Source organism: Camelina sativa, chromosome 8, assembly GCF_030686135.1.
Source record: "Camelina sativa cultivar CO46 ecotype springtype chromosome 8, ASM3068613v1".
NCBI classification, from domain to species: Eukaryota; Viridiplantae; Streptophyta; class Magnoliopsida; order Brassicales; family Brassicaceae; genus Camelina; species Camelina sativa.
In genome coordinates, this window is record NC_141887.1 from 21956546 (window position 1) to 21971960 (window position 15415).

The 15415-nt window shown below is 35.1% G+C and overlaps 3 protein-coding genes, 1 long non-coding RNA gene and 2 pseudogenes across 4 annotated transcripts; 3 read left to right on the top strand and 3 right to left on the bottom strand.

Annotated features, from left to right (window-relative positions):
- The first annotated feature begins 483 nt into the window (after positions 1-483).
- LOC104707516 (uncharacterized) lies at positions 484-3500 on the top strand. Its single transcript, XM_010423887.3, has 8 exons — positions 484-741; positions 1391-1516; positions 1693-1791; positions 1883-2025; positions 2124-2232; positions 2345-2452; positions 2551-2691; positions 2949-3500. Exons 1-8 carry the CDS (start codon positions 670-672, stop codon positions 3315-3317), a joined length of 1167 nt encoding a protein of 388 aa, XP_010422189.2. The 5' UTR covers positions 484-669; the 3' UTR covers positions 3318-3500.
- Positions 3501-3888: 388 nt separating this feature from the next.
- LOC104707517 (uncharacterized) lies at positions 3889-5370 on the top strand. The gene is made up of 3 exons (XR_754661.2): positions 3889-4536; positions 4615-4961; positions 5139-5370. It is a non-coding gene; the product is annotated as an uncharacterized LOC104707517 (long non-coding RNA).
- Positions 5371-6136: 766 nt separating this feature from the next.
- On the top strand, positions 6137-6652 carry LOC147940301 (uncharacterized protein At4g04775-like). The gene has a single exon (XM_087461249.1). The coding sequence runs from the start codon at positions 6137-6139 to the stop codon at positions 6650-6652; it is 516 nt and encodes a 171-aa protein (XP_087317375.1).
- Positions 6653-6921: 269 nt separating this feature from the next.
- LOC147940302 (uncharacterized) lies at positions 6922-7953 on the bottom strand (annotated as a pseudogene).
- Positions 7954-8075: 122 nt separating this feature from the next.
- Positions 8076-9859, bottom strand: LOC147940303 (uncharacterized; annotated as a pseudogene).
- A 654-nt stretch (positions 9860-10513) lies between these two features.
- LOC104709691 (F-box protein At3g28330-like) lies at positions 10514-15132 on the bottom strand. Its single transcript, XM_087461250.1, has 2 exons — positions 15047-15132; positions 10514-11774 (listed from the first exon to the last, which is right to left on the bottom strand). The coding sequence occupies exons 1-2, from the start codon at positions 15130-15132 to the stop codon at positions 10514-10516; spliced, it is 1347 nt and encodes a 448-aa protein (XP_087317376.1).
- Between the last annotated feature and the right edge of the window lie 283 nt (positions 15133-15415).

Consider the following 15415-nt stretch of genomic DNA (forward strand, 5'->3'; position numbering starts at 1 on the left):
AGATCTAATAGTAAATGATTCAAATTGGATATCTCAATACGAAATAAGAGAATTAAAATTCATGAACAATAAGTTGTCTATAAAGATTTGAACATACATTAGCACAAAAAACAAAATTCATAATAATTTACTTATATTTTCATTTAAAAAAAATCTAACTATTTAATTTTAATATAATTAAATCAAATATCTCTGACATATATATATATATATATATATACATGGATGATGTAGTAGAAAAAGAGTTAACTCAAATATTTTCATTTTTTTACTTTTAAACAAAATCGTCTATATCTACAACTTATCAAATCTCTGTATATTTTTGTCATTTCATTTTACTTGTCTATAGACCTTTGAATTTTTTTTTACTATTTTTTTTAATTGTTTTTCTCATTAGGAATAACCAAAATTTAATTAAACATGTGAGAAGATGAGTCATGATGACAACAATTACATATGTTGTTGGCAAAACTGAGAATGACTGCTACACTAACGGCGTCAACGTTGATAGGCAGTTGATATCGGAGACTCTGTTATCTTGCCGTTAAATCTTTCTCTCAAAAGAATCAGAGAAAAAAAAAATTAAAAATCGTTTTTTTTTAATGAGATTTATTTGATTTGATCGATTCGATTCGAGGAGTATCGGATGTTGAAAATCTCCGATCGGCCATGAAAGGCGCCTCTTCGACGCCCGGAGATTACGTCTACTTCAAATCTCAGGTTCCTCTTCATAAGATTCCCGTAAGCTTCCTTCTTCCTCTCTCTTTGACTTTTGATTTACGCTTCTTGAGGTTTTGATAAAAAAAGTATGTTAATTTTTTATTATTCGCTTATGGGTTTTAATCATTTGAGGCTAATCTTAGGAGAATTCTTGATGTGAGTAGTTCAATCGTATATGGGTTTATGTGAGTAGCTAAAATTCACATGATTTGGGTTTTAAATTTATGCTTACAGATTTTGGATTGAACCCTTTTTTCTTGGGTTTATGAGAATACATTTGGATTTGGCTAATGATGTTACTTAAGTTGATAAATTCTGGGTTCTTGTCTAAAAGCAAGAACTTGTTGGTCTTTTAGTTTAAGTTCTAACTCTCCATTTTGATCTCTGGGGTGGTTGCCTTTGATTTTGATCTATGAGTAGCCTAGCCTTGCATCTTATATTGTCAGAGCTGCTAATTAATCACTCTCATTGTGTAAAAGTAAAGGAATGTTTTTGAGATTCTTGTTCTATTTGATAAGTAAAGGTTATTTATCAAAGCAGGTATTAACATCGGGGTTTTGTTGCTTCTCTAGTTGGGAAAATTGTAGTTTGTTATGCTGTGTACATGTATTTCTGAACCATCGGAATGAGTGTTATATCTGTAGTTATGTTATGTGAATCTTGACTGCAGATTGGGACTAAGCAATGGCGTTATTATGACTTTGGTCCAAAGACTGTTCCTCCGCTCATATGTATTCCTGGAATCGCTGGAACTGCAGATGTTTATTATAAACAGATTATGGCACTCTCTATGAAGGTATGCCAAATTGTAGTCTTTGAACTTGTATCTGGAAACAATCTTTTTGATTTTCATGTAGCTTTATACATTTGTTACTACGATGCTTTTGTGTTGCTGTGTCCTTGGAGACTGACTATGTATCTCCTAAAATGTTGAATTTGTTTTCTTTAATGTTGTTAAATCTGCAATTCCAGGGTTATCGGGTAATTTCAGTTGACATACCACGGGTTTGGAGTTATCATGAGTGGATTCAAGCATTTGAGAAATTCTTGGACACCATTGATGTTCATCACGTAAGATCTCTTTAAGTTACTCTCTAATTCGTTTTACTGATGCGAAAAGATATATGCATTGCAAGTGATTGTACTTGATCGTTTTTAACAGGTTCATCTCTATGGTACCTCCCTTGGAGGCTTCTTAGCACAACTCTTTGCTCATCACCGTCCAAGACGAGTTAAATCATTGGTTTTATCGAATACGTATTTGGATACTCGCACATTTGCTGCTGCAATGCCATGGGCTCCTTTGTATGTCTCTCTCTTATATGATAGTTCCATTTTTACTTTTCTTGTGTATGCCTAAGGATTTGTACTGACTCTCAAGAATTTTTGGATCCACTGTGCAGTGTTAGTTGGACTCCTTCTTTTTTGTTGAAACGATACGTCTTAACGGGAATACGTGATGGACCTCACGAACCCTTTATCGCTGACTCTGTGGACTTTGCTGTTTCTCAGGTGGCTCCCTGAAAAGTTTCTCTTCGATATTTTCTTGAACAGATCTAAAGAACATGTGAAGAAGGTTTTTGAGATTAACTTATCCCAGTTACTTTGGTTTGCTCTGATTTAGGTTGAGACATTGTCAAAAGATGATTTGGCTGCCCGGTTAACCTTAACAGTGGATGCTGCTTCCGTGGGATCTCTACTACTCTCTGATTCGGCCATCACTATAATGGATGTAGGTTTTGAGTAACTCTTATCTTGGACTTTTGGTATTATGAATGCACGTTAGTGTATTGTGTCATCTAACGATGCTGTTTTGTCTTCTAAAATCAGACGAATGATTACTGCGCAATACCACAACATCTTAAGGATGAACTTACAGAGAGGTATCCCGAAGCAAGGAGAGCTTACTTAAAGACTGGAGGAGATTTCCCGTTCCTATCACGGCCCGACGAAGTCAATTTGCATCTACAGGTACATATTTACTTACTATCTACAGCCCAATTTTTAGCATAACATATACAAAGTATCTGCAGCTTTATTTTTTTACTTTTTAGGTCTTTGCAAGAAGTTATGATCTTCTAAAGAAACTTCAAATTTCTCTGCCTATTTTTTAGGTTTCGTACCATTGAAGGGAATTTTTTTTTCCAATCAAACCGGTTTTATTGCTTGGTAAAGGAACATTATGTTACTGCATTAAAACATTATATTCATATACTCTGTGTGTGTAGCTGCACCTAAGGCGGGTAAAAGTAGAACCACGGCCCGAAGTGGTTAATACCATTTCAAAAGACGGCGCAGATGGCACAGACAGTAGCAGCCAGAGCAAGGATGAGGAGAAGGACGACCGTAACAACAATATGCCTCAAGGCTCCGGAAGCTCATCTTCAGATCAATCACCAACATTTCCAGAAAGTTCCGGAAGCTCCAATGATCCGCCTTTACCTACAGACACCATTCAGTTGCAAAGTTCATCAATAGACACCCTCATATTAGCACAAGTCGCTGGTGAAGTGTATCAGTCATGTCTGCTTTTCACGTTGTGTTACTGTACATTGGTTTTGGTTCATGGTGGTTTCATCTCCAGACAATCGGTTTAGTGTTCTTCATTATTTATTATTACCCTCTTTTTCTGTTTAAATCTTTTTTACCTATGTGTTTCTTGATCTGTTTTGGTTTCTCTTGACTTTTGTGTAAGTTTGACAGACAAAGCAAGAGTTCTTTGTATGTTTCAAGTTATTACACTTTCGGAAAGAAAAAAAAAGTTTGGTTTGTTTTTGCTATTATACAAATGTTTTAGAGGAATCTAGGGGGTGTATTCAAAACAGGATTTTAGAGGATTTGTGATTTTTTTAAAAATCTCCTGTTATTCAACTAGTGATTTTAAAATCACATCTTAAATCCATTGTTATTGAATATGATATTTGTTAAAAATCATTCAAAATCACTCACAATCCACTCTTACTCAATCAATAATTTGCAAAAATCATAACAAATCCACTGTTATTCAAAACCAAATTCTTTTTTTTTTATAGAAAAATATAATAGTGATTGTGAGAGACTTTGGATACATTTTTTTGTAAGAGAAATCCTATTAAAAAAATCTCACCTTCAGACGTGTGTTTTTGAAGGATTGGTTTAAAAAAAAAAATCTCAGCTTTTGGTTTCTTTACGAGAAAAACAAATTACAATTTTACAACAAAAACAAATTATGGGCTCTCTCTATCTCTATCTCAACCTCATAGACTCATAGTACTGTTGTACCTTTCTCTGTTCTCCTCTCTCGTTTACAGAGGTTTGCAAAGACTAAAGAGTGAAGAGAGGTCCCGAGATCAGCAAAGGAGTGAAGGAAACGGAGGCATTGTTGACGGAGAGATCAGCTGCGCTGAGAACGATGAAACGAGTATCGGCAACTATGTCGAGCTACATGGCAACAGTTCCGGCGAAGGTGCAGGCGATGAGATCGGGATTGAGGCGGAGATCGTAGCGCTTGGGGACGGCGAACTTTGGTAGACGAGGCTTACCTTTGAACTGATCCATTTTCGCTCATGTGATTACTTGTAGATTGCACCATAGCTTCAAGTTCTCAATAAACAGAGTCTCTGGTTGACCAAATCAAACACATCACAATCATGAATCACACTTATTGATACATATCTCATTCTCACACATATCTGAATCTTTATTTTCCTGTAGCAGCAACATGTCTCTGTCACTAATTGAGTGAATTACATAGATCAGTTTGTATTTGTGGTTTTAATTTAAAGCTGGGTTCATCTTATTATGAACTTCAGGCTTCAGCAAGTCTTTCGACATGTGGTAAGTCAAGTCTTATTTGCAACTGTATTGATCAATCTCGATCTAAGCTTAACTTTGATTATAAATGTTGATATATAGGGCCTTGGAGCTGTTGTTGGAGCTGTATCTCGTAACCTTCATGAGCTTCAAAATAATAAGGAAGATGGGAGATATCACTAAATGTCTCTGTTGCTGAATTTGGTTTACACAATTCTTTATATGGTCAATACATATATCATTGTCCCTACAGCAGATGACTATTCCATGAGCCTCGGTGCAGCAGCAACGGTGTGCGGTGTTGTAATTGGTGCTATGGCAGTGAACCGGAGATATATAAGTGACGCTTAAGTATAAAAACTAACATTTACACAATCTTTTTTAATATACATAGGCTCATCCAACTAAAACACATTTGCGTGACATCACCACCGCTAGCTTACTGCGAGGTACTCCATTTTTTTTATAATATCAAATATGTAGTTCTTAATATCTTATAATGATCATGTGCCTTTGAGCCTCTTTATGAATTGTATGTAGTATTCATAATAGAAATCTTTGTTTTAAGTCGTGACTTTCTCTGTTTTTCACCCAACGTTTTTTGTTTTGATTGTGTTACTGTGTAGGTTTTTAATAATGGATCGTATTGCTCAAGAAAGTGAAGAGATACAAGCAAGAAGAATTAGAAAACCAACCCCTATACGTATTTTTATTACTGTTTAAATACGTATTGTATATGGTATTAACAAAAGACAACCATAATTGTTAAGAAAAAATAGTTTGTGATATGATACCAATCCCTATACGTATGAAAATTATTTTTCTAATAGTTATGATACCCCTATACGTATTTGAACATCTCTGCATTCTTTGTGTTATGCAGCTTATGCTATATGAACATCTCTTGTTTATTGAGAATCTCTTAAAACCCCACTTAAAGTCCTACCAAATCTCATCAAATCACAAACTATTTTTTTTTTTCAAAAATAGAAAATAATTTAAATCCACCAAACTACCTTAAAATCTTACTGTAAATCTCCTAAAATCCAAAATATCATAAATCTTCCAAAATCCTCCACAATTCTATTTTGAATACATCCCCCCTAGTGTTAATGAAGTTCGGAAGGTAACTTGACCTCTCATCAAGGAAAAACGGCTTTTTCATACCTGGACAAAGCCCATGTGTTCGATTCATACATCAGACTATGGCCTGTGCGTTAAAATACATTGACTTTAGAAAATAAGAACTACATACCTCAACTATTGTTTTTGTGCTAACATATACAAAAACGTGATTAATTAGTAACTCTGTTAATTTCTCCGTTAAGCCAATCTGACGTGGAATCCACGTGTGAAGGTAGAAGCAAACGACGTCGTTTTGGTTTATTTGAGAGTGTTAATTTTTGCCCAAAACGACGTCGTTTCTCATTTGTCCCTAAATCTATCTCTTTTCCTCGAATCGATCTCTCTCGCAAAAGAACCATAGCGTTTGGGGATTTCGGGGTTTCCGGTTAATCGGAAAAAATAGGATCCAATGTCTTCGTCATCTAGTTCGGGTAAGTTTGGTTTTGTGTTTGGTTTAATTTCAATTGTTCAATTTCGAAAATATAGATGCAGAATTTTGATGTGGGAATTTGGCTTAGAATTGACCTTCACACGTCGTGGACCAGAAAGAGGAATACCTAAAAAATGTAGATGTGGTGCATCGTCTATAATCAAGACTTCAGAAACATTGAAGAATCCATGGAGAATTTTTCATTGTTGTCCTTACGGCTCAAAGGAAAATAATGGACATTTGTTCAAATGGACCGATATATCCATGGTGGAAGAGATGGAAGAGGTTGAGATTGTTGTTGAGAAGTTGAAAGGAGATGTGGGAAGGTTAGAGAAAGGGTTATATGATGTGGAAGCTGAGATGGAGAGTTTAGCAATGGAGACACGCACATGTGAGGCCGTATCGAACAGCTACGGAAATGAAATTCAAGCCATCAAAGCTGTTGCAGAAGGATGTGAGAAGGAGATTGGAGAACTTAAAGCCGTGATTGCTTGTTGTGAGAAAGAGATTCAATCTCTACATTGTGTCAAAAATTTGATTGTGTGTAGTGTAGTGATGTTTGTTGTGTACGCCTTCTTCTTTTAAGTATGACAAGTTTGTATGACTTAAGTTATGCAATGCAATGGAGTTAAACATCCTTAACCTTGAGGCTTATATACTTCATCCGAATCCGAAATAGGTGACAAAAAAAAAACCTCCATCACACCATCATCCTAACCGAGTCATCCTTAACCTTACACCATCATCATTAACCTTACTAAACTGAAACATCCTAAAAACCATCATCCTAACTGAATCATAAACATCCAAAAAATATCATCCTACAATTTTAAACATCATAAGATAGAAAACAATTAATCACCAAGTGAAATCTGAGGTGCTTGTGAGGCTTGACTTGGTAGACTTGGACCTCCTTCCCCTCGACGCTTTCTTGGCTGAGCTTGCTTACCTTGAACCCCAGGATTTTGACAGCTTCTTGTGTTATGTCCAGTCTTGCTACATTGAGAACAATGCAAAGTGATTCCTTCTCTAGTTATTTTCACCTTCTTTGGAGGAGCCTCTTCTTCTACTTCCTTTCCTTGCTTTCTCTTTTTCTTTGGAGACTCATTCTTCCCCTTGATTCGTTTCTGCTTCTTTGTACGCCCTTTAGTTTTCTCTCTAGGTGGTGGCTGAAGCTCTTGTTCACCGGATTTCTCCCAAAAGTACATACCATTAACTCCCATCAGTTGTTCATTGTACTGAGCAACCCATTTTGATGTCAATAACCAGTCACATGTAACAAAATCTTCAGGCTTCTGATTCTTCTTCAACCCAATTACTCGCAAAACATGACGACAAGGTATCCCTGTCATACTCCACCTTCTACAAGCACATGTTTTTGCATTCATATCTACCCTGAAACCATGATGAACATGTTCATCCACTTCATAATGCCCATTGCCACAAGGGATTACCTCACAATACTTCAAGTGTCTCTGCTCTTCTTTTATGGTTTTGGCCACTTTCAAACTGTATTTTCCCTTATGCTTTGCAGTCTTCTTTCTTCTCATATCATTCCTGATCAAGCATCGTCTTCTTATCGTCTCTAACATTGCTACCAATTACATCTCTCTTGCTTGGTTGATAGTGTTGTTGTACGACTCAGAGAAGTTGTTCGACACATCTTCGCACAGTGATGTGCACTTGAAGAAAGCACGGGTACAATTCTTAGGATTCTTATTCATCACTGCCTCATAAACACCCTGATCAAACTGCTTCAGCTCTTCCATGGCTTTGTTAGAGTCTGCCTCATTGAAACTTTTCGCAACAGCCCAAAATAGGTGTTTAGGCAATTCTTTTCCTGGGTATGCTCTCCTTAGATTCCCATATATGTGGCGAGCACACATGCGATGTTCTACTTTGGGCAACTCTTGTTCCACAGCAATAAGCAAACCCTATAAAAAATTATATCATAGCATTACAATTAGATTTTAAACTCATATTATATATTGCATTACAAGTAGATAAGTTAACATACCTTCTGTCGGTCTGAGATGAGACTAAATCCTTCTCCATCACCCAGATTCAAGTATGCTTTAAGAAGTTTAATAAACCAAATCCAACTCTCTGTATTTTCAATAGGCACAATACCCCATGCAACCGGATAGAACTGGTTATTGGCATCTCTTCCAATAGCTGCCAACAGCTGACCTTTGACATTGTTCTTCAAGAAACAGCCATCTATCCCAATTATGGGTCGACAATGAGCATTAAATGTCTTCCGGAGTCCTGCCAAGCATACGTATAATGTGTCAAACTTCTCAATACCATCATCAGTTCGGACTGTCCCCACCTCCACAGTTGATTCCGGGTTAGAACTGTCAAAAACAAGAAACAAAGTTAATATTAAACAGTCAAACTACAACAAGTTCCAAAAGTTAAAATAGGACATGAACTTACTTTATGAACAGTCGAGCAAATTGCTGATCATGTTCATCTTGTATGGCTTTTATTGCTTTAGCCTTCGCCTTTCTACACTGATCATTTGTCACCACCAAGTTGTAACGGTCCTCAAATGTTTCTTGTAACGCCTTTGGCTTGTAATTAGGATTTCTCCTAATGTCATTCAATAATAATTTAGCAATGACTCCATCCTTCACTACCTTGCTAAACTTGTTAGGGACACAAGAATGTTCATCATCACAAGTCATGACTTGGTACATGTTGTTGAGTTTTTGAAAAGAACAGTAGATTCGGAAGTTGCAACCACCACCAAGAGCGCATCTCACTTCAGATTTCTCGGATCCCCACCTTGTGTACTTCACATTATTTCCTGTTTGAAGAGAATAATCAACCACAACTTCTTTGAATAGCGGTATGCTGTCAAATACCTGCCCCAATCTTATCTCGCCACTTCCTTTTTTGTATCTAATACTTTTTTGGCCATCATCCTCATCATCTGAATTCATTGGAGTTGACTCTGAATCGCAACTCTCCTCTTCATCATCACCATTTCGAACATCATCTTCCTCATCATCATCACCGCCTCTAACATAACCTGGCCTAACATCATCTTCACCATCACAAGTTCTTTCCTCGTTGGCTGCTTCACGACCTCTATCCCCATTATCATCATCACGACCTCTATCCCCATTATCATCATCAGGACCTCTATCCCCATTATCATCATCATGGCCTCTATCCCCATTATCATCATCACGACCTCTATCCCCATTATCTGCTTCAGATATCTCATCCTTTTCCACATATAGCTCAACGGATTTTGTAAACATAGCAGCTAGACACATCCTCTGAAAATTCCCATTATACAGTAGCTTCTACTCTCTCCAAGATTCAAATGGAAGTTTGTACCAGATCCTATGACAAAACAAAGACACCCCAAGAGACTCCAACATATTTGTAAAAACTGCTTCCGGCTTGCATTCAAGAGTGTGACTCTCACCTCCAACATATATAGCCACATTACCTTCTGCATTGACAAACTTTCCACCATGGTAAATCTGGAAAGTAGCATCATCATCAGCATCAGGGCTGAAAAAATAAAGAAAATTGTGTGAATTTTTGGAGTGGAACAATAAAGAACCGAGATTTTTTGTATCCCCAACAGACCCATTAATAATCTATCACTCTATGCAACTATGAACAACAAATACTCAAACTATCTATCGACATCTATCATTAAAACGCAAAAACGGATCAACAATAACAAAATTCAGAAATGTTAAAAGGAGAAATTTACTTTCTAGGAACTGGCTCTTCGACTCTCGTCTCATCGGTAACATCGAGATTCATCTCAATTAACTTCCGCCGCTCCTATTTTTTCCGATTAACCGGAAATCCCGAAATCCCCAAACGCTATGGTTCTTTTGCGAGAGAGATCGATTCGAGGAAGAGAGATAGATTTAGGGACAAATGAGAAACGATGTCGTTTTGGGCAAAAATTAACACTCTCAAATAAACCAAAACGACGTCGTTTGCTTCTACCTTCACACGTGGATTCCACGTCAGATTGGCTTAACGGAGAAATTAACAAAGTTACTAATTAATCACGTTTTTGTATATGTTAGCACAAAAACAATAGTTGAGGTATGTAGTTCTTATTTTCTAAAGTCAATGTATTTTAACGCATATGCCATAGTCCGATGTATGAATCGAACACATGGACTTTGTCCAAGTATGAAAAAGCCGTGTTTCCCCTCTCATCAACTAATTAATGAGACCTTATCCATGGGTCTGGCCTGAGCAAAATTAAATTTGTCGCTTGTACTATACTAATGGTAGACTACGAACGAATTGGGACACATAGCCCGACTCGAACAGGACATTTGGGCGCGTGGAAAAATAAATCAATGAAATAAGCATAGAGGACGAATTTAAAAAACTTATTACAAAAAGCAAAAAAACATAGATCATGAGAGTTGATAAGATCAAAAGCATCTTGTGTTTCTATGTAGGTATGACTTGCAAGGACAGAACAAAATGCAAAAGGCTTGAACGTGGCTCGTAGCAGAAAGTATCTTCCTTGTAGAAAGTACCATCTTCACGAGTAATATGATCTTCTCGAAAGATAGGACAGAAATATTTGGGGTTGTAAGCGGCACCATCTTTACGAGTATCACACAATATCTTATGTGTACGAATGTTACAAGCGAGGAAACAGTTACGGTCTAAGTCCCATAGATATATGATGTTGATGTCAAAACAGTTGATTGCCATTGGGACACACTTAAATCCAAGCCCTACACATGACATGTTGATTTCCCAAGCCTTTTCCCAGTTCCAAGAATCAGTCTTGAGCCTCATAACTCTAACATTATAGCTCTTGACCTCGTCTATGGATCCAACATCAATAATCACAAAATCTCCTTGCGAGGTGGTGCAGATCTTCTTACGGAGTGGAAGGGGGCATTTATCTATTTGACGTCGTCGACGCTCAGACCGTAGCCACTCAGCGCTTTCCATCATGGCGGGTAGTGGTAATGCTCGAACTTGATCATCACAAGAGAAGAAATCATGAACGATAACACGGCGGGAGCCATCAAGCCAGTGAAGTTTCCCATTCAAAGAAACAGGATTGGATACGTTGCGCATACTAACACCATAACCTGGACAAGAGACTTGTTCAACACTCCATTCACCTTTATCCGATGAGAAAACCTCAAAACTCCATGTCTGAGAATAATAACCAGGAAAAGGGTGCCATGCTTTGCTATTTATCCGAACCACCTTGTAACCTAAGAGGGCACCATTACGCATTCGTGTCACAAGTCCCGTATCAGTGTAATGACCAGGGTATGGAGAAGCGTTTCTAGGAGGATCAGGAGAAGAGGGAGGGAGTTGAATCCATTGTGCTAACACTGGATTCCCAACGTAGTAACGTATCACTATCTGGTCCTCCTCCTCCTCCTCTTTGAGACGAAGCAAGACCAATCCATCAGCGCAAGACACAACTCTAATCTTTTTTATCCTATTCTTACTAACACTAGAAAAAGACAAACTGTAACTTTGAGTACCATCACCATCGTGTGGTAGGTCAAGTTTTACTTCCTCCAAATTGGAATAAGGCTGTCTATAGTTTCCGTGAAGGATTGACCAATTAGAATTGGAGTTATTACGTTGGTAGAGATCGCCGAAGTAGGCTGACTCCGTTAACGATTTCCATGCTCTACAAACCAACTTGAATCTAACGATACTTTGCAGCGGTAGTCTTTTGTGTTACACCTATGATTATGAATTAGGGTTTTTTTTTTCATTTTTTTGTTTATCGCGTCAAAGAAGAGTTTCCCTTTATTTATCTACTAATGAAATCGAATTTTTTAAATACGTATCTTCTAATAATCTAATTAATAAAGTTTGACTATAGAAAAGAGTTACCCGTAATAATGAATTATGAAAAAGTAGTACAATCTTCGGTTTTGTTAATATAAAATAAATTATAATTCATTATTTCCTAAATTTTATACAAGCATTCAAGAATTTTGTTTAATAAATCTTTATCATGCATATTTTTGATTCTTTTGTAGATTTTATTTTATTTCACTGATTATACAGTGTACTAATTAGAATTAATGAGTATCTTTTCTTTTTCTTGCCATAAAAACCAATAACTATCTATTACACCATTGTTTTACTTGAAATAACTTAAAATGTTTTTAGTCGGCATTCAATAGGATGTAGGCTTCTGGAATCTTGATGATAAGTTGATAACAAAACACCAATAAGAGTTGATATTAAGGGCCTCACTGGTTCAAACGCTGCAGTTGCGGGAGATTGCGGAAGCGGGCGATTGCGGTTTCAAGCGTTATTATGCGTTTTGAACGACTAGTTTAGCGGTTTAAAATTGGTGCGTTTGCGGGAGGTTTACGACTGGTTGACCAGCGGGTGTAATAGCGGTTGGAACATAATAAATGTGATATATAATATATAAATGTTTAAAAACACCAAATTTTTTATTAAACTTGATATATATATAAAATTTATTTAAAAAAATACTAAAATAATTATTCAAAAATAAATAAATTTCATATTGAAATACTTTTTCCTTTATGCATTTGGCTTTTCACCAAAAATTCAATCAAGTAATTTGACAAATGACAAAACATATGCTTTAGATCGTAAAAAATTTCTCCTTTCTTTTAGATCGTGGGTTAGTAGTTGCATCGGTAGGAATGGTCAAGTGAGAGTTGAGAAAGTCACTGGTGATTTGTTTTAATTTTTTTCACAAATATTCTTATTTTCTTAAATTACTGATGAAATATTATATTTCTTTAGATTTTTTTGAACTTATATGCGATGTGCCATTAAATTTACATCAAGTTTTTCGGGTTATTGTTAATTGGAATATTATGTTCTTCTAATTGTTTATTTTATAATCTTTGCAATCGTATCCGTACTTCATTTTCTCTCATCCTTAATGAGTAAAATGGTTAGATAGAAGATATAACCAAAAAACTTTCAATATCATTGATTTCTTTTAAGTTTTTTTTTTACAAAAAAAAAAAAAAAATCCAACCGCAGTCGCCCGCAACCGCAAACGCTTGCGGGAAGCAGCTTTTGGAATTCAGTGGTTTGAAGCGATTGGGAGCGATTAGGAGCGATTGTGAGCGGTTTGTGTGATTGGTTCCAATCGCTAGCAACCGTTACCACCCGCAAACGCAGCGTTTGCGGGAGGTAGCGGGAGAACCAGTCAATACCTAAATTATATTTTTATGAATACCACAACCGCTCTTAAAAATATGAATTGACGATGTCTCTCTTTGATTGATCAATGTTTGATATTCCAAATCCTCATTACTAATGGAATCACATGACCACCATTAATATTAGTGATTAGATGATTTTTAAGATTTCATTTAATTATTGTAATCCATATCTATAATTTAGAGAGATAAGTAAAATATTATAAAACTAGGATTTCACCTGCGGTACACCGCGGAACTAAATTATAAATTATTGTATTTTAATAATAATTTTTAATTTATTTAATTTTCAAAATTTCAATTTATTAAATTTTGTCTAATTAATTTAGAAATTTTTTTTCATCTTCTTACGTTTTATAAAGTTTATAACTTAATTACATTAAATTTGTTATTAGATAGAATATAAAATTCAACATTTGTTTTGTTCTCTAAAATTAAACAGAGGTATATGCCTATATAGTATATTAGTGTATATTTTTATGTGTATTTTTTTTTTTTTTGGAATATTAAGAATGTGTTTATAGTATGTGTATAATTTATAGAATGTGTTTTGTAGTTCATATACTAAATAATTTATAAGTTAATTTTCAAAACTATGATTACAAATCTATAGTATATATGAGATAAACTAATAGTTTTAGTGTTGGTTCTATAGTCCAAACCCGCCATGCTATGCGGGTCAGACAACATATCCAAAGATTTTTAATCCGTAAAAATTCATCATACGAACCCGTGAAAGTAAAAATTAGTTTTAAATACGTTGAGATCAATGCGTTGAGATCAAAAATCTCGGCCACAGATCCTTCTCCAAGATCGAAAATCAATTCGTTTATTGATTAGGCCGATTGTTTAGGAAATTTGTGTATGGAGAAATTTTTTTTTTGTAAAATTGGAATTTAATTAATAAACTTAATACTTAATGTTAAAGAGAGTGGTTTGATTGTTTTGGAAACTTATTTAGGATGAAAAATCTTGTTTTTAAAAATAAAAACTTAATATTAATTAATTAAATAAAAAACAGATAATTAATTAATGTCAATGGCATACTTGTAAATAGGTATGAACTTCATGATTTATTTCATAAATGTTTCCAAAAATGTATATATAGATCACACATATTTATGCTTGTTTATTGTAAAATGCACATATTTGTGCTATATATATTAATTGTTTATTGACTTTAATGTTAAACATTATACTATAAAAATTATGACAACATATAGTTTAGGTGTATGGAGAAAATTATGTGCAGAATTTTTTAATTTCTTATATTTTGTTTAGTTCATATGGGATCATTGTTGTAATATAATGCTACCCATGAGGTTGTAATGTCAGTTCTTTGTCTATAAAATTGATATGCTATGTTATAAATGCAAAAAATATATATATATATATATATATATATATATATATATATATATATCTAATACGATGATATAAATAGTATAATTTTTTTTGATTTCGTTTTTTTACCAGTGTGTTGTTCTACTGCTCTTAGATGTTGTCATAAGAGCTATTAGGCAGACCTGCCTTGCCACTTGGTGTGGAATCCACATATCCCTAAGGTAATTGTTTTACCTTTTTTGTTTTATATAAAAATTGTATATATTTTTATATGTTAAAATAAATTTTGATATATTTTGTAGTATTAATCAATATCATCATTGATATTTTACATTTAACCCCATCCTAAAAGTTATAAGTTTATAATTCATTTTATCATATAATTAATTACATTTTAATAGGTAAATAATAATGGAATAAATAATAAGATCTGCACCTGTGTAAAGAAGTGATGTACATATAACTTTTGATGCAGCGCATCCTCGCTATGGGCTTCACGTCGAATACGTTGTTGGGCTTCATGTATTCGACTCGGTTTTGGGTGTTGGTGTTATTTCTTTTCGTTAAGATTTTGTCAAAGAAGGGATAAACATAAATCCTCTTCTCGTGTCAGTCTTTTATTCTTTGGGTTGATTTGGGTTTATCGTCGTTGGTCCTATAAGTAGGAGTCGTCTTCGAGTCTGTTCTTGCATGATCGTTTAAGTCAAAAAATAGAAAAAACCAAAAAAAGGTAGCTTTAGCTACCACCAAAGAGCTTGTGTTTGCAGGCCCTGAGAGGAGGAATCTCACCCCCTTGTTGGCTCTG